This window comes from Onychomys torridus, chromosome 13 (genome assembly GCF_903995425.1).
Source record: "Onychomys torridus chromosome 13, mOncTor1.1, whole genome shotgun sequence".
In the NCBI taxonomy this organism is placed as follows: Eukaryota; Metazoa; Chordata; class Mammalia; order Rodentia; family Cricetidae; genus Onychomys; species Onychomys torridus.
In genome coordinates, this window is record NC_050455.1 from 49,634,398 (window position 1) to 49,653,412 (window position 19,015).

Sequence of the window (19,015 nt, forward strand, 5' to 3'; positions counted from 1 at the left end):
AGCAGCACCTCCAGGACTACATGACCAGGGGAGCAGCGCAGCTCAGTAGCAAACACCTCATGACAGTGCATAGTTAAACAATCAAGGAAGCAATACGATAATCCCAGGCACAGGATATCTGAGCCATAAATACATTTGTTTTAAGGATATACTTTTTTTTTTCTTCAATTAAAAATGAGTTGCTAATCCTGATTCTATTCACAAGTAACAATTTCATCATCACACGCTACAGACAGAAGATGTTATGGGGAACATAGCTCAAGTCTACAGAAGGAAGTCAGTTGGGGGTGGGGGGTGGGGGGAAGGGGTGGGGGGTGGAGGGGAAGGGGTGGGGCAGAGGGTGACTGACAGCACTCTGAGGTGCACCCAGGACGATCCGCTGGAAGCGAGGACACTAATGTGGCAGTGGAACGTCAACACCATGGAAACTCACGGACGGAAGCAGCTTTGTTCAATGTAAACATTGATTTGTTTTTCAAAGGGAACGACAGCAGATTCAAGTCTCTCTCTCTCTCTCTCTCTCTCTCTCTCTCTCTCTCTCTCTCTCTCTCACGTGTGTTCTCTCACGCTCGCTCATTGGCTCGATCTCCTTCTCATAGACTCATTTCCTTGAAAACGTAAACATATTGGAAGGGCCTTGTCTGAGGTATTGAGGTATTCCTCGAAGGTTAAGGCTGATATCAATGCAGGCTCTGCTGGGCCTCTCTCAGTAAGCTGTCAAAATCCATGGCTTCATACTTGCTTTTCCCAGACGAGGGAAGGGCCTCTTCTGACGTGGGATCTGTGGGTCAGTGAGAGGTAAGGCAGTGAGAAACTCAGCCCCCCAACCAGCAAATCTGCCACTGAGGATGGGCCTCACGGAGCTGGGATGGCCAGGGTGTCACAGTGCAGGAATGGTACCGCCACAGTATCAACTGTCATCCTGCAGTGACCACCTTTCTTCACGTTGACAAGATCTCATCGCTTCAGTGGTCCTGTTGTAGAGCAATGGGCCCCTGAGCAGAACACCCTACAACTTGTTCCCAGCCAGCAATCCCAGAAATGGACTTTCCTCAACACCCTCCCACCAACTAGTGACACGATACACTGTTACTAGTCAGTCCCAGAAGAATGCTAATAAACCTGTCTCATACGGCTGGGGAAATGGGGTCTCAGAATGGACTGTAGCCAGGGGGTGTGCCACCTTGACCTGTGGCCCACCTAGATCCCCGGATGCTCAGTGCTGTATCATGAAGGCCATACCGTGGGCTCTCCTCTACAAACAATTCTTTTCCATGTCCTATTTCTTTGGATCTCACCAACTTGTACATAAATGGCTTCAAGGCCATGATGACGGTGCAGACACACCGCCACCTATTAACGGCAAAGCTGCTGTCGGCTCAAGGGTCACCACGGAAGGAATGTGAAGAGGCAGGACCGCCAGCCATGGCACTGCTAAGAGGCTGAGCACGCAGACTGCACCTTCCGGTCAGGACAGGAAGGTGACTGGTTAGAGTCACTCATAGGACCAAAGGCTGGAACAAAAGCAAGATGGCAGCCAGAGACAAAGAAAGCTGCCGTGGAGTCACAATGGGCAGGAGCTTGATGTAGGGCCATGTCCAGAGGGGCCTTCAGTCTAGGTGTTATTAAAGGAAGTCACCGTGCCTCATGTTCTGGGACTCATGAGAATAAATACAGGTAGGATGTGCTCTCTTACCATAGTCGGTGTATCTGGGCCAGCGGAAGTGCCGGAGCCCTCCGTAGCTCAGGTGGAAGAAGGGCTCATTACGCTTCCTCAGGGTTGCGCCGTTCCTCAGGGACAGGGCAGCGTGCTCCGAACACCGGAAGGTGATGAAGCCATGCTTCTCGCCTCTGGAAGGAGAGGCTAGGGTAAGGGAGGATGTTTCTAGGCCAGGCGGGTGGGTATTATAAGAGCACGCACCATAGGACGAGGAGAAAACCATGCCACATGCCCCCTTCTCATCGATGAGGGATAATGACACTGGATAGGCCAACCTCTGCAGCGTGAATGGCAACAGGAGCAGCCGAACTAACTGCCTGATGGTTGTCAGCTGCTGGACACCATGCATTGTATCATATTCACATGGCTGTGTGAGGGGGTACTGTCATGTCTATCTCCCCCAGGGAAAACAGGCTCTGTGGAGTACGGGGGTTCTACCCGATGGCATGTGGCTCAGTAGGGACTCTCGTGAGACCTCCTGATCATGAAGCTGATGCTCTTGATAGTCCCCTATCTCCCTCACCATTCTCCTGCTTCTGCTACACCTCCTCCCCATCCATCCCACTCTGCCATCCGCTAGACCAGTGGTTCCCAACCTTCCTAATGCCGTGGCCCTCTAATACAGTTCCTCATGTGGTAGTGATCTGCAACCATGAAATTACTTTCATTGCTACTCCATAACTGTAATTTTGATACTGTTATGAATCGTGATGTAAATATCTGCTATGTGGGATATCTGATATGCAACCCCCGTAAAAAGGTCGCTGGCCCTCAAAAGGGTAGGGACCTGCAGGAAGACAGCCATTACTCTAGCCTGTTCAAAGACAGACAGCTGCAGCCTCTGTTTCCTTGACTACCAACTTGTCCTTCCGTTTACCTAAGATTGCTGATGTTTCAGACCCATCTTAACTGGCATGGATGACATTTGTTAGTGTGCCTGCATAGCATCCACTCCCCACCTCTTCAGAGAGCATCAAATCAAATGATAGTACTTCCCTGAACATGGTGATTTTATTCAAGGATGAACCTAACACCCAAAGCTAAACCCCAGAGGCCTATCCCAGATGTCTACTGGAACAGTGAGAGTGACTACTTCTCCCCAGGTATCTGTTAGCTGCTAAGAGGTAAGCTTAGAGTTCTAGAACCAACCAAAAGGGAGGACTCAAGGCTAGGGAGACCTCCAGCCAGCAATGCTCTGGTAGTTCACCTCTACCAATAAGCCAAGAGCCCTATGACACCCAACCTCCCCAAGCTCCTACGACTCAGGATAGGCCAGCAGGGAAGAGTCCTAACAAGCATTTACAGGAATCAGGAGTACTGATGCTTGTCTCAATCAGGGCCAAACTTGAACCCTTCTGCATCTATGAATGTCTGAAAATAGTTATCTGTCCAGACTCCCCTTGAGGAGTCTATACATACACCTTAACAATCCTAACAAACTGAGCCTCTTCTTTGGAGATTGCTTTGTTTTTCCATGTTATGTTTGCACAAAATCATGAAGACTTCAGAAAACTTTGCAAAATTTGTGTAGTGACTCAAAAAACTGGTAAAAATACATAACATCAAAGTGGCCATTTTTCACTGTATAGTTGAGTAGGGTTAAGTAGATAGACATTGTTGTATAATGAGTCTCTAGAAAAATGTTTAGTTTGCTTTGTTTTTCTGAGATATAGACCTTACTAGGTAGCCCAGGCTAGGCTTGAACTTGCTCTGTAACCCAAACTGTCCTCAAATTCTCAGTCTTCACACTCCTAGCTTTCAAATGCTGGGATTGCAGGTGTGTACTGCCATACCTGGTATGATATACAGAAAATATCCCATCTCCTAAACAGTAAGCCTATATCCATTAACTAGTATCTCCATTTTATCCCTGGGCCTCCAGCAGCAGTCACTTTACTTTCTGTTTCTATTAGGTACATGGTATAAGTGTAAACATAACAGCATTGGTCTTCTCGTGACTAGGCCATTCCTTGGCATACTGTCTTTAATGGATATCCATATATATTCATTTATGTGAAGCGTGTTTTGCTTCTTTCTTAGGACTGCATAATACTCCGCTATACATATACATTTATATATACATATACATTATACACATACTTTATATATACATGCACATCATACACATACTTTTATATATACATACACATTATACACACACACACACACACACACACACACACACACACACATTTGGATTATTCTCACCTCTCTGCCATTTTGAGTTATGAACATGGGTGATATGTTCTTGCAATTCTTTTTAACTATTTTACTATACACCCATAAGTAGAATTGCTAGATCACATAGTAGTTATACAATTATTTTAAGCAACTGCTATAATGTTTTCCAATATTAGTGATGTCACCTTACAGTCCACTAATACCTTACTTGGTGTGGTGGTTTAAATAGGTACAGCCCCCAAAGACTCCTGTGTTTGAATGCTGATCCACAGAGAGTGGCACTACTAGGAGGTGTGGCCTTGTTGGAGGAAGTGTGTCACTGTGGAGGCGGGCTTTTAGGTCTCATAAACTCAAGTCTGGCCAATGTAACACAGCTTTTAACTTCTACTACCTGTGGATCAATAGGTAGGACTCTCAGCTCCTTCTCCAGCACCATGTCTGTCTGCACACTGCCATGTCCTGCCATGAAACCTCTGAAACGGTAAGCTAGCCCCAATTAAATGTCTTCCTTTATAAGACTTTGCCATGGTCATGGTGTCTCTTCACAGCAATAGAAACCCTAACTAAGATAAAAGTTAGTACCAGGGACTAGGGCATTGCTATGATAGGCCTGACTATGTTTTTGGAACTTTGGGTTAGGAAAGCAGTGGAATGCTTTAAGTGCTGCCTAATGGGCTGGACTAGTAGGAGCATGGAGACAGTGGTGCTAAGGGTGACTTGAACCATGGGGGCCTGGCTCAAGAGGTTTCAAAGGAGAATAACTTAAGTGTGTTGCCTAGATCATTCTTGTGATATTTTGGTGAAGAATGTGGCTGCTTTTTGCCCTTATCTGAAGAGTCTGCCTGAGGCTAAAGTGAAGAGTTTTGGATTAATTGCATTGGCTAAGGAAATCTCAAAACAGCCTAGTATTGACTCTGTTGTGTGGTTACTAGTGTTGACTGTTAACAAAGATTTATAATAAAAAGGAGCAAGCTGAGCAAGGAAAAATATAAAATGTACAATTGAGGAAGAAAGAGGTACCAGAAAGGGGAATGGAGCTAAGTCCTGTGTTCAAGGAGATAACAGATTAAGAAATGGAATACAGGGAGTTGTGACCTCAGGGCAAGATCCCACCCACCAGTTTCCTACTTGTGAAAAGGAATTAAAGAAAAGCTTAGGTCCAGGTGTGATGCTTCATGCCTTCAAGCCCAGTACTCAGACAGCAGAGGCTGGCAGATCTTTGAGTTTGAGAGCAGCCTGGTCTATAGATCAAGTTCCAGAACAGCCAAGCTTAGGCAGTGAAGGGAACCATAAAAAACAGAAAGCTGGTGAAGATGTAATCAAAGAGGGCCATGTTCCAGCCACAGCTAGCAGCAGAACTTGGCAGCTTCAGCCACGTGGTTCTGCCTTTAGAGCCAAGGGTAGAAGAAAGGGGCTATGAAATTTGCCTCCATGACTAAGGAAACCCCAAGGCTAGGTGTGTGGCAGGGGTGTCCCTGCATGCAGTCCATTGTATGAAGCTGTGAAGGTGAAGTCTGGATTGCCTTGGATATCCCAAGATGTTGGAGGTGCCAGACCCATAGGATACTTGCCAAGGAGAGCTGCAAACACGGAGTGGAACCAGGCCAAAAGACAGAAGTGTGTTGCAGTCAACAAAGCTGAAAGGAGATGGAGATCTGAAGAGTGCTTTCACATCAGACATGGAGATACAGAGTTTGGAGTTTGCCCAGCTGGTTTTTGGTCTTGCTTACTCACAGTATTTCCTTACTATGCTCCCTTTCCTCCCTTTTGGAATGATAATGTATATTCATGCCATTATGTTCAAAGTATGTGATCTTCTATTTTATTTTCACTTTATAATGGATTACAGTTAAGAGATTACATGAATCTCAGAAGAGATTTTAAATCTTGGATGTTTAAACATTGTTGAGACTGTAACAGATTATAGGGACACTTGATAGACTAAATGCATTTATCATTATGTTGTGGATACAAACTTATGGGGCCAAAGAATGGAATGTGGTGGTTTGAATGGGTATGGCCCCCATAGGCTCATGTGTTTGAATGCTTGGCCCATAGGGAGTGGCACTATTAGGAGGTGTGGCCTTGTTGGAGGAAGTGTGTCACTGGGGGTGGGCTTTGAGGTCTCAAATGCTCAAGCCAGGCCAGCGTTGTCTCAGTTGCTCTTCCTGTTGCCTACAGATTCAGATGTAGGACTCTCAGCTACTTCTCCAGCACCATGTCTGTCTGTCACCATGTCCTGCTATGAAACCTTTGAAACTGTAAGTCAGCCCCAAATAGAAACCCTGATTTGGGCTCCATTTTTCCACGTCCTTAGCAGCTCTTCTTTATTTCTATTTTGATAGTACTATGCTGGTTAGTTCTTGTCAACTTGACACAAGCTAGAGTCATGTGGGAACTGCCTCCATCAAACTGGCCTGTAGGAAAACCTGTGGGGCATTATCTTGATCAATGATTGATGTGGGAGGGCTCATCCCATTGAGGGTGGTACCACCCGGGGACTGGTGGTCCTGCATTGTATAAGAAAACAGGCTGAACAAGCCATGGGGAACAAGTGTAGTGAGAAGCATTCATCCACGGCCTCTGCTTCAGTTCCTGCCTTGAGTTCCTGTCTGACTTCCCTTCATGATGGACTAAGGAATGAGCTGAAATAAACCCTTTCCACCCTAGGCTGCTTTTGGTCATGGTATTTGTCATTGCAATGGACAGGAAACCAGAGCAGTCACCATCTAACTGGATAGGAGGTATGGAATGACAGTTATACAAGAGATGACTTTCTGGCTAAAGCTTTTTATTGTGATTATTTCTGTTAAATCAGAATTTAAAAGTCCTAATAACTTACTTTGCGGTTATGATGGCGGATAATTTGAAAAATATGTGGCATCTATATTGAATGTCGATAGGCAACTTGGATTTCTGCAGATTCCCTTACAGATAAAGCCCTGCTCTCCTAGGTAAATGAGGACCAGCCAGGGCTACTTAGCAGACTGCAGGCCCAGGACTTGCTGCAGAGGAAGGAAGGCCTGTGAGTAACATGGAGACGTGCCACCGCGAGTCCCCAAACAAGTGCATCTTCAAGGTGTCAAAGGGCACCTCCTGGCCTGCGTGGTTGTTTGAACAAAGGCCTTGAAAGCACACATGGGCTCCAGCTCTTCCCTGTTAACTTCTCTGAGATTCCTCCAGAAAGGAAAGCAGCAGAATGGCTGGGGTCTAGTTGCGCCAAATGTCCAGAGGACAGAAAGCATGGAAACTACCTGGCACCGGGTCACGCATCAGCAGCCCTTGGTGCTGTCACCGGTTTTACAGTCATCACGGTCCTTCTCCCAGCTCCCTGCCCCCTCCCATGTGTAATGGCTGCTCCCGGCTCACCTCTTACTTCTTGTCAGCACCTGGCACTCTACTATCTCGCCAAACACCTCGAAGCGCTTCTTTAGTTCCCGAGAGCTCATGTCACTGGAGAGGTTTCGGATGTATACCACACGGCCTTCACCCTGCTCGAGGAGGACAGAGAGGGACCCCGTCATTATCCTCAGGGAGTCTCTGTCTAGGCCTGGCTGAGCAACAGCAACATTGCTAGAGTCACAGAGAGAAGACCATGACAACCTCTACACCAAAGGACCTGTCCTTGGTGGAGCAGGGACCACTGAGTGCAGGAGAAGCATGCCCCAGGGAAGGCACCTGCATGCGGGGACTAAGCAGAGCCTGGGCAGAGAGGAGCTGCAACTATCAGACATGTTCTGCTCAGCACGATGCTGAGTCTGCAAGCTGCAGAGAATACACTGGGGACCTGGTGGCTTGTAGGGGTCAGAGTACACCGGAAGGAAAGATAATGAGATGGGCATTAGAGCCAAAGGAGTCACCATTCTATCTTTGAATGTACCAGGAAAAGCTGGATGAAGCCATGACACAGACACCGTGCCCCATAAGTCACCTTCAGGAGAGGTCAGCTCTATGCTAGATGCTAGTGGGCATGCAGAATAGACAGGTGGAGGAAATGATCAGGGAGGCCAGGCTGCAACCTCCTGCCTCTCCTTTGAGATCTGTGATGTGATGGACTTGTGGCCGTTGCCTGGATACCTGTGCTCTAGTGGGTTGAGGCAGTGTGTGGTCCAGACAGGCTTTCTCTATGCACAGGAACAGCCAGCAACTCTCCACACAGCCTATCCGCCAACCACAGATGGCAGGAAAGAAACTCCAGAGCGAGGCTCTACAACAGGACCGCATATGTGGTCATGGAGCCTGCTCTGACACACTGGAGTCCATCCAGGTCCAGAGAGAAAGTGCCTCCTCCCCAGACTCCTAATAACTTCCTGAATTTCTGCCTCCCACCCCCAATTCTTGGACTCTGCACACTTTATCCCCAAGTTCCTTATGGATACCCTTCATAAGTCACCAATGTAAATACATACTCCAGTGGTCCAAATTCTAGTCAGGACTCTATCAATCTCAGGGAATCTATACCAATTCTTAATCCCATCAATTTTTCTTTGCTTATGAGTCTGTTGTCTTTCTCTCCTTTCTGACTCAACCATGGGAATAGGGACTTAATCTGTCTTTATACTGCTGCCCCTTGAAGCCTACGGTTATGCCAGGTGTCAAACCACTGAACCCAAGAAGACTATGTTCACTTGTGGTTTTGTTCTTTTTTGTTTGAGATAGGGTATCACTATGTAGCCCTGGCTGGCCTGGAACCCACTATGTAGACCTGACATTTATCTTTGGTAAACTCAAAGATAAAAATGGTGGCTCCCACGGCCATAATGTCCATCTCATTCTTTCCTTCCATGTACTCTGACCCTTACAAACCAGACAGAGATCAACCTGCCTCTGTGGACAGAGCCCCACCTCCCAAGTGCTGGGATTAAAAGTGTGTGTCACCATGCCCGGCCTTTCCTGTAGCTTTGTTGTTGTTGTTGTTTTGTTTGTTTTGTTTTTGAGACAGGTTTCTCTGTATAACAGTTCTGGCTGTCCTGGAACTGGCTCTGTAGACCAGGCTGGCCTTGAACTCACAGAGATCCACCTGTCTCTGCTTTTTTAGTGCTGGGATTACAGGGGTACACTACCACTGCCTGGCTTTACCTGTAGTTTTAAGTACCTACTGCAGAGGTGGTACACCTCTGGGATTTGTGTGCCCCACCCCCCACAGCATGGCAACCAGTGAGGCTGTGGGTCCTTTTGTGTTTCTGTTGTGCCCTCTCTCCCTCCTTCCCTCCTTTCAAGGACAATGACATAACTGGCTGGCCCATGCACACTACAGGCTCCTGGGGACAGCTCCATGAGTAACCCCAGCGTCTAGGAACAACCTCTGAGAAGATCCTCCAGGTGGGTGGAGAATGGAACAAGCTTACTTGAGGGACCCCGTATAAAGCATAAGGCCCAACTCTCTTGTGTATAGATGAATAAACTGAGGCTCAAGGAAGCTGGGCACTTGTCCAAGGTCACGCAGAAGACGCAGATTATGACCTGGACCACCCAGCCTAACTCTGCTCAACCATCCCCACCATCTTCTATTTTGATCCTTTCAGAATCCCTCAGGCTGAGTCCTAAGTGGCTACCCACTGCACACCAGTCATGTGCTGGCTTTTGCATGGTGCTACCTTTAACGGCTTTTGGCTACCCTTGTTACTTTCAAATAAGATAAATAATTGCGTCCTACACGCAGGCTACGGTCCATTATTGCCCAGGCAGAGGCTGAAGGCTTGTGGGCTTAGCATTTCCTGACGCCCCTGGCTTATCCCCATTTACTCCAGGCCCAGGGACCCCAGATCACTTACGATGGCCTTTTCCCGCCGCTTCCTGGCATGCCGGGCGCGTGGGGTTCCGTCTGAACAGGGCCCTCTGCTCTCACGTCTGTCAGGGAATAAACAGGGCACAGTGCTCAGTCTCCCTCTTGCAGACTCCCAGCCCTGACTGTGGGACTGAGCACTGGTCAGCTGTCCTCTGCTGGCTCCCAGGCTGAGAGCCCTGGGAATCACCCTGTTCTAATTCTGGCCCTGACTTTCCAGGCCTTACCTTTCTCTACTGTTAGAAAGCCTTTTCACTTCCTTGCCTTATTGATTGGATGGAAAAAAAAAAAATCCCAGACGGTCTTATATATTCCCATTTTCCAAAAGAGAGTCCGAGGCTCAGGTTCCAGCTAGGACTTGCCCTGAACTAGAAATGGGAGAAGCCAGAGCTAGAATCAGGTCTCATCTAGAACCACTGTTTTCTGATAGTTCCTACTCCAGCCTGGAACAGCCATGTCCACGGTAGAGCTCATCATCTCCTCCTGTTCCCAAATAGAAGATAAGAACATGAGGCTTTGGGCCACACAGCCTGAGCTTCAGCCCTGGTTCTACCTCCCTATGGAGGGTGACCTTGGGCCAGTCTACCAATCCTCTCAACTTACTTCTTCATCTACAACAGGTATATATCCAACTGTGCCAACCTCCTGGGCCATTTGTGAGCAGTAAATAAAACGCACTTAAAAGGTTAGATTAGTACTGCTCTTTTTTTTTCTATTTACCGTCTCTGGTCTCAGTTTCCTCATCTATAAAATGGGGCTAAGAAATACGTGTCCTCCAACTGCATCTGTGAAGCCGAACTAAATAGGATAACAGAAGGCAATGTGACTCGCTAACTTTCAAGTGCTATTCAGTCAAGGATGATCATTCACTGAGATTCAAGTTGGCGAGCCTTCCCTTCTAGATTGAGACTGGAAGTCACAGGATTGAGCTGGCATTGTTCAACTGGCCTCAATGCATTTCCTTGTTGATGGCCAAGGGAGAGAAAGTCTGTCTAGAGAAGGCTGTGGTTTTCCAAGCTTGTCAGATACATAGCTCTGTGGGCAGGTGAGCAAGGATAACCAAGTCACTCTGTCCAGTGAACAGAAATCTCCAGGCTTACACTGAGCCTACATCTGAGAAGAGAAAATTAGGAAATCTATAGTCTCAAGGAAGGTCTGGTCTCAATTTTTGGGCCGCTGGAATGCAGACCCTGTTCAAAACCCTGGGCTAGGTAGGAAAGGAAGTGCTCAGGAACTCTCATGCTGGCCCTGGTGGATGGGCTCAACATTGGGGAAACTTTAGTAGCATTAGGAACAAACCTTCAGAGAGGTGTGTCTCAGCAAACTCCTGGGAAAAGAGAAAAGAACCAGAAAGCAAGTCTTGAGAGTTCTGTGAGGCACCGTGCAGACGGTTTGTAAGCAGAAGCTCGGGGGAAGCCATTTATAATAACACATAACTTAGCACTTCTTCACACTGGTTTGCAGGACGTTCATGAACCTTCTAGAATTTATGTTTACGTAGCGTTTGATGAGGAGAGGGTCCTCGAAGAGCTAAGAGTAGCTGGTAGAGGTGCATGCATGTAAAGCTGAATCTAAGAAAAGGTAACTATAAGATCTGAATTCTGACCTCAGAGTACAGTGCTATAAAAGTGTATTAGAAATGCCAATTATCCACACCCACAGACGCAGATGCTTAGCATACCTCTGACCCACCAGCAGCATCTCAATAAATCCCCCATGACTCCAGGGCTCTGCTCCAGGCTGAAGAGTACCATCTAGTGGCCACCCAGGTAACCTCAAGTACAGGGCTGGGAACCTCCCAAATCTTTCTGGAGTCTTCCAAGGACAAAGCACCCTTCCCTCTCCAAGCTACTTTTTGTTACAGTGGTGTTTGTTTGTTTGTTTGCTTGTTTGTCTGTTTGTTTTGGTTTTTCAAGACAGGGTTTCTCTGTGTAGCAGCCCTAGCTGTCCTGGAACTCGCTCTGTAGACCAGGCTGGCCTCGAACTCACTGAGATCTGCCTGCCTCTGCCTCCCAAGCATTGGGATTAAAGGTGTGCGCCACCACCGCCCGGCTTGTCATGGTGTTTTATCATAGCAAGAGAAACTCTTTTCCAGGTCCAGTGCCCAAAGATGGGATACTCTAACTGGCTCCTGACGCACCATCCCCCAGTGGGCTCTTTAAGGGTCTGCTCACAGCAGAAAATAACGTAGGACCAACCAAGCTTGCTTTCATCAGGGCATTTTCAGAACATAGAATGAAATTACACTGATCTTTAACATATTAACATCATTTCCTTTTCAACTATGTGGGCCTGCATGTTTTCATAAAAAAAAAAAAAAAAATCCATCTCTTGACAAATACAAAGCAGAAAACAAGGGCCAAGCTCATTCGGATATAGTCGCAGGTGGCCAGAAGGTGGGTTTCTTTCTTTCCCACAGTCCCCTGCCAGCCTTGACTTTGCTTCAGATAGCCCAACTCTGGAGGAGGCCCTCTCATGGGTTCCGACCAGGACTGCAGCCCCAGGCAGAGATGCAGCCTCCGTTCCAAAGCGAGTCCCTAGGGCTCCTCCCTCTGGCAGCTAGTGGGTGCTCAGATAGCCCTCTCCCCAGGGCCGCCAAGCCTACCTGAAGTTCTTCCGGGTGGCTGGTGACCAGGAGCCACAGGATGAGGAGCCAGAACTGGAGCGGCTGCGGGAACAGAGTGGCCGGCTGGCCTTACTGGGTGGGCTCTGGTAGGGGCAGTGGTCAGAGCAGGGAGGGCTGACCCCTGAGTCCTCTCCTTCCTCCTCCTCCTCCTCCTCTTCCTCTTCCTCCTCCAGCAGGAAGCTGTTCTCGTCGCTGCTGCTGTCCTCAAACACGGTGTCATACTCTGGGCTTTTACACGAAGCCAGATCTTCATCCTCCAGAGCGGTCTCTAGCAGCCCGAAGTGCTTGGTGAGGCTGGCACGGATCTCATGGTCTCTCAGCTGCATGCTGTCCTTGGGGGTAGAGTCGCAGCTCTGGGCTGCCTCCCTCCTAGGGGCCTTCCTTTCAGTTGGCAGGGAGGCACCCTGCTGGGGCCAGTCCTCAAGGTGGACCCCAACTGGCTCCCAGGACCGCAGCACCTTCCTCTGCAGGGCAGCCTCTGGCCTGAGCACCTGGCAGTAGTCATGGTCTCCAAAGGAGCAGGAGAAGGGGCGCTTCTGCCCAGCCTGGGACACTGGCTGGGCTGTGGCATGCTGCAGGTGGGTCAGGAGCTCGCTCCGCTCGGGGTGTCTCTTGGGCAGCTTGTGGGAGGCCCCTGGGGTGGCTGGGAGCTGAAGAGCCTCAGGGGAGGGGAGGCTGGGAGCTGTGTCATGGCCTGGGCTGTGCTTGGTGTCCGGCTTGAAGGGGTCCTCCTCCATGGGCTTATATGGAGGGGTGGTGGGTGGAGTGAGTCCTACCCAGGCAAGAGGAGAAATAAGTGAGGGAAAGGCAGGTCTCCTCAGAGGACACTAGAGTTCCATTTGACATTTTCCAGCTTCAAATAACCCTGGACTCTTGAATTACAACCTGTTTTGTTTGTTTGTTTGTTTGTTTGTTTGTTTGTTTGAGACAGGGTTTCTCTGTGTAGCTTTGTGCCTTTCCTGGAACTCACTCGGTAGCCCAGGCTGGCCTCGAACTCACAGAGATCTGCCTGGCTCTGCCTCCAGAGTGCTGGGATTAAAGCGTGCGCCACCACCACCTGGCTACAACCTGTTTTAATATTCAAGCTATCTGTGTATTATTTCTCCTGCAGTTGTACATAAAATGTTTTTACATTAAAAATGACAAATATTATAGAATTGTACTACATGAAATACATAGAATATACAAATTCATAGAAACAGAAAGATTAGATGTTATCTCAAGATGGAGAAGAAAGAATATAGAGCAATGATTTCCTAAGTACAGAGTTTCTGTTTTGTGTGATGGAAAAGCCCCACAAACAGACAGTAGTATTAAGGACATAATATCATGAATGTAATAAATCAAATACAATTAATGTAATTAATGAATATCATCAATATAGTTATTGAATGAATATACTGTGAATGTAATCAATGAATACCACAAATGTAATTAATATCATGAGTGTAATTGATGAATATCATGAATGTAAGTAGTATCTTGAATGTAATTCATGCCACTGAACTGTGAACTTAAAAATGGTTACAATTGCAAATATTATGTTCATTTAAAAAAATAAGGTGGAATGTAAAAAAAAATAAGTAAATAATTATACATGCATAAAAAAAAAAAAGAGTTCCATTTGAGAGAAGAAGTGGCTGCATGTCACAACATTCCTATAGGTGGATGGCAGGCATAACTAACTGGTCACCACACTGCTGCCTAAGCCTGTATGCAGCCCAAGAGTCCTCCCGTTCTTAGGAGCTGGCCTGAGATGCACTGGCCATCCCTTTGGGACTGGGTAACGGCAGCTGATGTGTCCAGGCCAGAGATATCAGTATCTGTTCCTGCTCTACAGCCAATCATTTAAAGAGCCCTGCCTCAGAAGTACCCCAGCACAGAGCAGGCAAGTGTCACTGGGACAACCAACCACCCACTCCTTGTTCCTGATGCTTCTGGATCTGACTATGTCTTCTGTTCTTCCCAGTGCACCGCAGGGCCTTGCTAAAACTCCTTATTCTCTTCCAAAATAAAATAGCACCAGGCACCTCTGGGCTTTGGTCCTTTGGGAATTGCTCTTCCTTCACCCCCACGTGTTCCTTCAGGCCAGACCAGGGGACAACTCAGATGTACCCTGAACTTCTGCTCTGTCACGTCTTGTACCAATTCTTCGGCTAAGCATACCCTTCGTCTTTGTCTTCCCAATGCCTGTCGTTCCTTCAACCCTTCAGTGCCCCGCTCCCCATGCCGTGCTGGGTCCTCCACAGGCCACACTGACCCTCTTGTCTCAGCTGAGTTTCTGCTCATACTTTAAAACGAGCACACGGCAAACCAGGCTCCTGAGGGGTTAGCTCCACCAGACCGCAGTCTCCTCCAGAGCTGTATCACTGTCTCTAGACCTCAGTTATCACTTGAGCTGCTGGAACCAGCCGTGGAAGGGCTGGCCCAACTCCCAGCCTGCTCCCCAGGCATCTCAATGCCAGGGTAGTTCATGGGGGCAGTGGTTAGAAGCGCTCCTGCCCAGGGCCTTGCCAGCGCCCCACAGGCACCCCACCGGCTGAACCCCTGGCTCACCTGCTGTGCCACAAAGCTCCACCGTCAAGGACTCCTCAAAGCTCTTCTTGCCAAGAGGATCGCTGGGAGAGGCAGAGGACAGAAAGGGAAGAGGCTGGTCAGCAAGAGGCTTCCACGGCCCCAGACTTTTGAGGAGAGCACAGGGCGCTGCGATAGGCCTTGGTTCTGCATGGTTCTAGCGAGAGCTTGCTGAGGGGCCCCAGCCTGGCTGTTAAGTTCAAGTCGCAGTTTGGGAAGGTACGGGCAAAGATGGATGTAGAGCAACTCGGGCCCAGAGAGAGAAGGAACTTGCTCCTAGTCCCACAGCACTGTCAGCCTCCAGTCCCCACCCCAAAGAACACACTTCAGAGTCCTGGAGATGACAGCTTATGAAATAAATGGCTTGACCCTTCCAGCTTTCCCCTCAGCTTGCAGGGGCTACCTCTTTAAAATACCTCCTTTGGAGGGAGTCTGTATGGCTCCAGATGGCAATCAGGGCAGGGCCTGAGGACAGGGCCGGGGGCTCAGGGGCTGATGACCTCCCACCCAAATGCACAAATCTTAACCTCACAGAATGATGTACCAATAACTTCTGAAAAGTCTACCTTTGTGACAAGGCCAGCGTGAGGCACCTGGGGGACTCTGAAAAGAGAAAAAAAGAAGGGAAGAAAAGAAAGAAAAAAGAAAATAAGATTCCCCATATACATCATCACAAACACTCTCCCCTTGGGGGAGTCCTCACATTTTCAGAGGCACCGTGCACAGCTGCCCTTTAATATGACGCGTGGCCTTGGTCATCTGGGGGAACGGTCAGGCACAATTCAAATACACATGGCATTGCTGGGTCCCCCTGAGGCAACCCCCTGCTGGCCACAGAGCGCAGCACAATGGACAGGCCTTCTGAGCCCTAGGCCCCAGGGTCAAGCTGTGTGTGATTCTAGATGGTTCTGATGAGGGGTCCTTCACTAAACAGCTCTGAGCCTCCAGCCTGAAGTCTCTGCTGGTTCTTTTATTTGGGACAGATCTCCATATGCAGCCCGGGCTGGCTTCAAACTCTATCTTCCTGCCCCTGCCTAAGTACTGTGTTTATCACCATGCCCAGCTTCATTCACTTTTTTTTTTTATTGACCTTCTCCCCTATCTCCATGGAGGCAGGCCTCTTGTTCTTTGTTCATTAAGCAGTGCTTTGGTATGCATGATGAAAATCTCCAAGAGCAGGTGTTTTCCTGACACCCTGCCCAATACCCCATTGTACCGAACGGACAGTAGACAGCCAGGTGGAAACTCATTCTACACACACAACTGTGGACTTGAATGCAGAGCTCCCAGCACTCAGTGGGGATGCTATGCCCACCCCACCCTCTCGTGTGGACCACAGACTACCTCTGGAAGGGGGCTGTGGGCAGCTAGGGTCCTCATCTGTGTCCCCACATCCACTCTCACAGGGGCTTTCCAGGGTTGGGATCTGGGATCCCTGGGGGAGCTGCTGGTCTTGACGACTGTCTGTGAGGCTGCCCAGTTCCTCTTCCAGGTTGTGGGTCTCTGTAGCCAGGCACATCGAGGGCAGAGCACCTAGGGGCTCATCGGTGAATGTCAGCCAGGGGCCCAGCTCTGGATTCAGTCTCCTGGAACGCCGCACCGGGCACACAGAGCTATCAAGCTTCCTCCCTAGTTTGGTCCATGGCAAGCTACGGCCTGGTCTCTTCCTGCCCCACTCCTCTTCCTCCTCCTCTTTTTCTTCTTCTTCTTCTTCCTCCTCTTCCTCTTCTTCCTCATCTTCCTCTTGCTTTTGCCTGGCAGGTTGACTGACATCCCGCTTCACTTCCAGCCTCAGAGGGCGCAGGCTGGGTCTAGGCCCAGAGCTCTTGGGGGAAGCAGTGATTGTCACCTCTTCTGCCATGGCAGAGTGGGCAGGGGAGGTCTGACTGTCTTTGGGGGGCCTGGGCCTGGACTGGGGTGTGAGGGAAGCATAGACAGGTGTGGCCAGGCGGTAGGGCTTGCTGACATCACAGAGGATGTCTTGAGCCAGAAGTTCCCTTAGGATGGAGAACTCAGTCCAGAAGGCTTTGGGAGGATGCCGGGACCTGGGTGGGATCTGCCTGGAGGGGCTGCTACAGGGCTGGGGAACCAGCTCTGGAGCCTGTTGGGGCAGCTTCCTCTGGGGCAGGCAGTAGGTGTGCATGTAGCGAATGAGCTGTACCATGGACCTCACATCCTCCTGAGGAGCCTGGGCACAGTTAGGGCTGGCCCTGTCCTGTGTTAGGGATTCGTGGGGAGAGGCTGGAGCTGGCCAGGGGCTTGGGCAATCCTCCCCCACCTCCTCATCCTCCTTGGAGAGGAGCTGAGGACTTGGGCGTGGGGTTGGGGAGCAGGCTTTCATTTGGGGGCAGGGCAGCACCGAGGTAAGGTGTTTATGCAGTTCTGTGCAAGGCCGACTCTGAGACCGCAGCATGGGGGTCTTCTTGTCCTGGGTGCCATCCACCTGGAGAAGGAAATATGCCAGAGTGAGCAGGGAGGAGAACAATGCTTCTCCCTCTGCCTGTTCTGATAGCCAGCAGACCCAGCATCTGTTTCTCCCCAGGACTGTGGGAATAGCCTGTTCCCTCACTTCATCCCCAGCCTCCAGCAGGGCTAGTACCTGGCAAACTGAGTTGCTGAGGAAAAAAGAGATAGCCAGATGTCTACAGGGCTCCCAGCCTTGGAGCCTCTGCACGTCCTTCAAAAAAAAAAAAAATAGGGCCAGTACAGGTATGGGTGTCACCTTTTGTGTGCAAAGCTCTAAAGTGGCCAGTGGCTCCTCAGAAAAGAAATCCTAAAACCTTAGTATGACATGGACTATGGCCTCCACATCCAGTGAGGATCCTGTTCCCGTCTGTCCCGGGGCCACACCTTCCTGTCCCTGCTCTAATGTGTGTCAAGATCTGTGTCCATATCTCATAGGCTGAGTGTAAGGGGAAAGTACGGAGCTCTTTCCAGAGCCTCAAACCACGCTGCTTTCAAGGATTCTGGCTCAGCCAGGGCTGTGTGAGGACAGAGGGAGAAACTGAGGTAGACTGAATCTGCCACTCCTAGCCACCGCTGACAGCCACCTGGGGGCCCAGGTCACTCCTGGGCATACGCAGAAATACCTTGACACAAGGCCGCTGACTTCTGGACCTGAGGCTGGCCTGGGACCAGGTGGCCCCCTCCTTCAGAGCGTCAGAGCTTGCTGTTGGGGAGGATGTGGCCAGGAGGAGCTTCTGCAGCTGGGAAGAGGGGAAGAGGGGGAAGAGACTAGGCCCAACACACTCAGAGACACAGGGCACCGCATGTTAGCTGACCACGCCCTGGCCAAGGCCAGAGACCCCAGGGGGACCAGGTGAACGCAGAAAACCAATTGCTGTCTACCGAACTCCCAAACACCATTACCCCACTGATAGCATAGTCAGTGACTCAGGAAAACAAGGACAGTGTCAGCTCACTCTGCATGTGCCTGTAACAGACACACATGTACGCACACATAGACATGCAGGAGAGGTGACATACCATAATGATGCTCCATAAAGTTGACTTCCCCTTTGTGCATGATATTTGCCAATGTATTTCTTCAATTAAATATAGAGTCCTCACAAATGTTAACCTATGTGTGTGCCTGTGTGTGTGTGTGTGTGTGTGTGTGTGTGTGTGAGAGAGAGAGAGAGAGAGAGAGAGAGACAGACAGACAGACAGACAGACAGAGAGAGACAGAAAGAGGGAGAGAGAGAGACTAAAATACTAAAAGGTAGACAATTAAAAGCAAGTTAAGTTTCCTCCTTTCTCAAGGTCCTTTCTCCGTCCCACTATAGAGGCAACTCCCACTATTCTCTTGTGAGCCTTCATGAGGTTTTAATCATACAAAAATATAAAATCATACAAGAGTACACACACACACACACCAACACACTCAATTGTTTCCATACAAGTAAAAGAATGCTAACCTTTAGTTTGTTCTTTCTTCACACATTTTTTTCATGTGTGTAGGGGTAAGGGAGAGGCAGGGTTGTTTCGGGATATTTGATCACACTGCAAACCTCAAGATTATGATAATTAAATAAAATCAACATTAGGTCAGGAGCTGGAGCCAGCAACTCATTGATAGGCAGCATCCATAGAGTCAGGGAAATAGACAGAAATGCACAGGAAGGAGCAG

The 19,015-nt window shown here is 49.0% G+C and overlaps 1 protein-coding gene across 2 annotated transcripts in view; it reads right to left on the reverse strand.

The window, feature by feature from the left end:
• Nucleotides 1-510: 510 nt before the first annotated feature.
• Nucleotides 511-19,015, reverse strand: part of Ppargc1b (PPARG coactivator 1 beta) — a 109,820-nt gene continuing 91,315 nt past the window's right edge. The window contains exons 4-12 of one of the 2 annotated variants that reach the window (XM_036204678.1): nucleotides 17,976-18,092; nucleotides 16,231-17,329; nucleotides 15,453-15,489; nucleotides 14,869-14,930; nucleotides 12,292-13,084; nucleotides 9,676-9,751; nucleotides 7,271-7,392; nucleotides 1,697-1,851; nucleotides 511-781 (exon numbers count right to left, since the gene is read on the reverse strand). In XM_036204678.1, the coding sequence (XP_036060571.1) occupies nucleotides 681-781; nucleotides 1,697-1,851; nucleotides 7,271-7,392; nucleotides 9,676-9,751; nucleotides 12,292-13,084; nucleotides 14,869-14,930; nucleotides 15,453-15,489; nucleotides 16,231-17,329; nucleotides 17,976-18,092 (2,562 nt within the window). In that variant the 3' untranslated portion in view covers nucleotides 511-680. Of the gene's footprint in view, nucleotides 782-1,696; nucleotides 1,852-7,270; nucleotides 7,396-9,675; nucleotides 9,752-12,291; nucleotides 13,085-14,868; nucleotides 14,931-15,452; nucleotides 15,490-16,230; nucleotides 17,330-17,975; nucleotides 18,093-19,015 lie in introns of both variants that reach the window. The other variant, XM_036204677.1, reaches the window with a different exon arrangement.